The following is a 5093-nucleotide window of genomic DNA, read 5'->3' as shown; positions in this document are numbered from 1 at the left end:
CATCACCTCAACCATCACCACTACCACCACCATCACCACAACCATCAACAACACAACCTCTGAGACCACCATCACCACCACCAGCCATACCTTCAAGACTACCAGCAGTAACTACTCCATCACCACCTACAACGCCAACAATACCACCAAAAAGAGTGATACAAAACAACCACCACTATTACTACTACTACTACTACTACTACTGCTTCTAAAGCCAACAGTTACAGGGAAAACACCTATATTTCCTCTTACAGGTAAGTTTATACCTTTGTGTGTGTGTGTGTGTGTGTGCGCGCGCACATGTGCAAAAATGCATACAAATATCTATTGATCTGACTGGATTTATCTATTTATCTCTCTCTCTCTCTCTTTTGCACTACACATGCATATATATATATTCAAAAACAATTTGAAAAACCTACACGACTAGGTGAAAAGCGCTTCATTTAATATGTGACATTAATAAAAATCTGTAAATGTACAAACATCCAGGTTTCTGAGTACCTTAATTAATTTTTTTCTATATATATATATATATATATATATATATATATATATATATATATATATATATATATATATACATATAGAGTAAGATAAATATATATATATATACATATATAAGTAAGATAAATATATATATATACATACATATATATATACATATATATATATATATATACATACATATAGAGTAAGATAAATATATATATATATATATATATATGAACATACACTTGTGAGTATATATATATGTACCTATGCTTACACAGATATACACACGTGTGTTAGTGTACACAATTTATGTATGTATATATACATATACATGCATATATGCTTTTGAGTATTTGCATATGTATATATATGTGTGTGTGTGTGTGTATATATATATATATATATATATATATATATATATATATATATATATATTTATGAACCCAGAACCATGTGGTTGGGAAGCAAACTTCTTAATTATTATATACTTAGTACTTAAGACTTACAGAATATTTATTTCAGTGAATATGTTGTGCATTAGTGTTATGTTCTTTACAAATGGAAGACAACCATCCACCACCTGTTCTGTTTCCTCTACTAGAATTGGTGCCATGAAAAACAGCAGCCAATACATTCTGCAAAGTGGTTGATGTTAGGAGAGGAATTCTTGTTAAAGAAAGTGTACCAAAGAAGACATAGGGATGCAATGCAGTCCTTGGACACACCAGAGCCTGTCAGACCGTCCAACTCACACACATACCGACGACAACGATGGTAATGGTGATGACAATGATGATGATGATAATGGTGATGATGAGTAAAGTTATTGTTACTGAATACCACACAGCTGAAGGTTCTGTCTGTGTGTCTGCATGTTATTTATTTCTTTTTTTTTTTACTGATTTTAGCCAGAAGTTGTGGCCATGCTGGAACACAGTCTTATTGTGTCATGTGTGTATTTATTTCTGTATTGTCCTTATTTTGAGTTCTCAATTCCTCGATAGAACCATAGAAGTGCCATGTTGAAGTATACAGAATATCGCGGAAATTTTTTAGAATTGACAGAACCAATTCCTCATCAGGTCTGACCACATCTGATTTCTTCTAGAGAAAGAGAGACAGAGACAGACAGACAGAAAATGGTGAAAGAGAAAAAAAAAGAAGAACTAACAAGAGTCCAAGATCAGTACTTTTTCTTTATTAATCCTGAAAAGAATGAAAGCCAGAGTTGACCTAGCTAGGATTTGAACTCAGAGAGCACAGATCTTGGATGAACATCACAAGGCAGTCTACCCAATGTTCTAATAACTTGGTCAATTTGCTGACTTAATTACGTATCTTTGTGTGAGGGTGTCATGGGTGGAACAGTTTTGATCATAGGGCTGAACCCAAAAGCCCCAAAGTCAACCAACACCAATGCCATCACCACTACCACTACTACCACTACTACCACCATCACTATTGCTAATATCAATAATACCACCACCACCACCACCACCATCACTACCATCACCACTATCATGACTATCTTCAATGCTACCACCACCAACACCTCCACTAACATCACCAAACACTGTGTCCTGACCGAAATTCTTCAATTTATTGCAGATTTGCTCAAGTTCTCATTGGTTTCTGTTTTGTATTCTTGGTTTTGCTCTGGATCACACGTGACCTGCAGCAGGCTGGAGGCTGGCAGATGCTGTTTAAACCCAAGTAAATCTTGTTTGTTTTTTGTTTTTTTTTAAATTTATTTTTCTCTTATAGTGTTTGTGTGTTATTGGATTACTTAAACCAGGGGTTTTCAAACTGTGGTCCGCGGACCACAGGGGGTCCGCAAGGACAAGACAGGGAGTCCGTAGACAGCAAATACTTTTTATGGGCAATTTGATTTTATATATGGTTTTTAATCGAAATATTTTAATTGACAATAAACCTATTTGTTAAATACTGTTAAATAAATAAATGTAAAAATATATGTTATTTTAAGCAAATATTTATGTATAAATTTCATAAGTGTTTATAAGGGGGTCCCTAAGGTAAAGCCTGAGATATAAAGGGGTCCGCAAGTCAAAAAGTTTGAAAACCTTCTCGCTTAAACCAAAGTGATTCTTTTCTTAGTACTTATTTACCAACTAGTAAAACAAAAGTCAAATAATTGTTAGTGATGATCTGGTAGCTGTGGGTGGCAAGATAAAAAGTTTCATCTCTCCACCCTTAAGAAGTTGTGATGTAGGGGTGTTGCAAAATTTGACTTGTGCATATTAATTTCCATCATGTCCTTTGTATTGTATTAAAATTTCATGCATTTATTTGTTAAGTTATACACCCTGTATATATATATATATATATGTACGTATGTATATATATATATATATATATATATATATATATATATATATATATATGTACGTATGTATATATATGCTGCTATATTTCATGTTGAGAGCAATTTAGGTCTTAATAGACACAAGATGTGATCTATTTCTAGCACATTAATTGTCCACGTTAGTGGTCAACGTTATTTAAAAAATATATATATATATATATATATATATATACACACACACATACTGGTGCTCCATTGATTATGATGACAAGGGCTCCTGTTGATCTGATAGACGAAGCAGCTGCTCATGAATGTGCAAGTGGCTGAACACTCCACAGACACATTTAGTAGATTATACATAAAGAAAAAAACATTAAAAGAGAAATGCATTGAAGAATAAATTAAAATAAACTCCTCATTTTTGCTTTGATGTCCATCCAGTCAATGGACTCACCCAGTCTGTTCATTGATCTGCAAGATCAAGCACATGCCATGTTAATTATCACTTTAGATCTATAAAAAAAAAGGATGTCCAGGTAATTCATGAAACACCTGTCTTAATTTTGTCTTCAATAGGTATATAACATGCCACACCTGCCATCTTTATGGCCATTCTTCTGTTCATTTTGCCATCCAAAGTCTCCAGTTTTACAAAGAAAGGATACAGTGTGTATTGCTGTTATTTCATGTCTCCTTGTCCACTTACATGCCTACCTGTCTACGTAACAACTTACCTGTCCATCTATCTTCCTGCCTACTTATTTGTGTGCCTTATCACTTACCTACCTTGCAGGTAGATAGATCAGTCCACTTATTTGTCTACCTGTTGACCTATCTCTCTATCCAATCATCAGTATACCTGTCCAACTACTTATCTACCTGTCTACCTACCCACTTAGCTATCATGTCTAATTGACCACTTATCTATCTACCTGCGTACCTTATCACCTGTCTACATACTTATCCATCCACCAGCCTACTCACTTATCTGTCTACCTGTTCACCTGTGTCCACTTATCAGGTGTACCTGTTCAACTATTTGTCTGTCTACATATCTACTTATACAGATGTCCACCTATCAATCCGTCCAAATATCCACTTACTTGTCCATATATCCCCCAATCTACCTGTCTACTTAACTCCCTCAATATATGTGTCCCCCTCTCCTCCACCACAGACGTTTACACAAATCAATGCTTGTGTCCCTCAACTCAGTGGTTAGAGCATGGGGCTCACACTCATGAGGTAGTGAGTTCGATTCATGGACCGGGCTGTGTGTTGTGTTCTTGAGCAAGACACTTTATTTCACATTACTCCAGTTCACTCAGCTGTAGAAATGAGTTGCAATGTCACTGGTGCCAAGCTGTATCGGCCCCTTTGCCTTTCCCTTGGATAACATCAGTGACGTGGAGAGGGGTGACAACTGGTATTGTCATAAACTGTGTTTATGTCCCCATAACTTAGAGGTCCAGCAAAAAAGAAATGATAGAATAAGTACTAGTACTTTAAAAAAATAACTCCTGGGGTCGAGTTGTTTGACTAAAACACTTTAAGGAGGTGCTCCAGCATGGCTGCACTTAAAATGGCTGAAACAAGTAAAAGAATAAGAGAATAACAAATAAAAAGGGTCTTTACAGCTTCAAGGCTTTATATGATCATAGGCATGTGTTTGATTTGGGTTTACTGAGCAAGGGTTAGGGGTGTTTAAACAGCAACAACCAAATTTTTTTTTATTTTAGAATGAAATACATGACAGAAAACCAAGATGGTGCATGTGTATGTGTGTGTGTTTAACTGAATACTGTTTTGTTTCTGTTTATTAGGACAAGACTTGGAAGACTGGACACCCATACTTAACTGGAAAACCATTCAGAATAAACTCCCCTGGGGTATCGTCCTTGTTATGGGTGGCGGATTTGCCATAGCTGATGTATCAAGGGTAAGTCAGTGGCTAAAAACATCTATCTTATTTTACATAAAGTAGTGAATGAATGAATGAATAAATGAACGAACGAACGAACGAATGAATGAATGAATGAACGAACGAACGAACGAATGAATGAATATACTCACCTTTAAGTCTGATGGGTAGGTGACAGAGTGTGCAGATATGGCCATCACTCCCTACAACACGTTATGGACTCATGCTGTAGCCATACACTCTGTCAGTCCTTGATCTCATTTCTCCTTCTTCATATTTGTCATCCACAAACCTAGTTTCCATGCCAGATGTTCTGGGCCCTGATATTATGACCAGAATATTGTAGTTTTC

General features: G+C 35.7%; 1 protein-coding gene across 2 annotated transcripts in view; it reads left to right on the top strand.

Moving 5' to 3' along the window:
• Positions 1-6: 6 nt before the first annotated feature.
• The window catches only part of LOC106883796 (uncharacterized), a 6194-nt gene continuing 1107 nt past the window's right edge, over positions 7-5093 (top strand). The window contains exons 1-4 of one of the 2 annotated variants that reach the window (XM_014934931.2): positions 7-254; positions 1097-1302; positions 2104-2208; positions 4645-4760. In XM_014934931.2, coding sequence (XP_014790417.2) covers positions 1197-1302; positions 2104-2208; positions 4645-4760 — 327 coding nt within the window. In that variant the 5' untranslated portion in view covers positions 7-254; positions 1097-1196. Of the gene's footprint in view, positions 255-1096; positions 2209-4644; positions 4761-5093 lie in introns of both variants that reach the window. The other variant, XM_052977269.1, reaches the window with a different exon arrangement.

The sequence above is a fragment of the Octopus bimaculoides genome, chromosome 27 (assembly GCF_001194135.2).
Source record: "Octopus bimaculoides isolate UCB-OBI-ISO-001 chromosome 27, ASM119413v2, whole genome shotgun sequence".
Classification (NCBI taxonomy): domain Eukaryota; kingdom Metazoa; phylum Mollusca; class Cephalopoda; order Octopoda; family Octopodidae; genus Octopus; species Octopus bimaculoides.
Note: the sequence above shows the minus strand (reverse complement) of the source record. Positions and strands in the feature narration are given on the sequence as shown.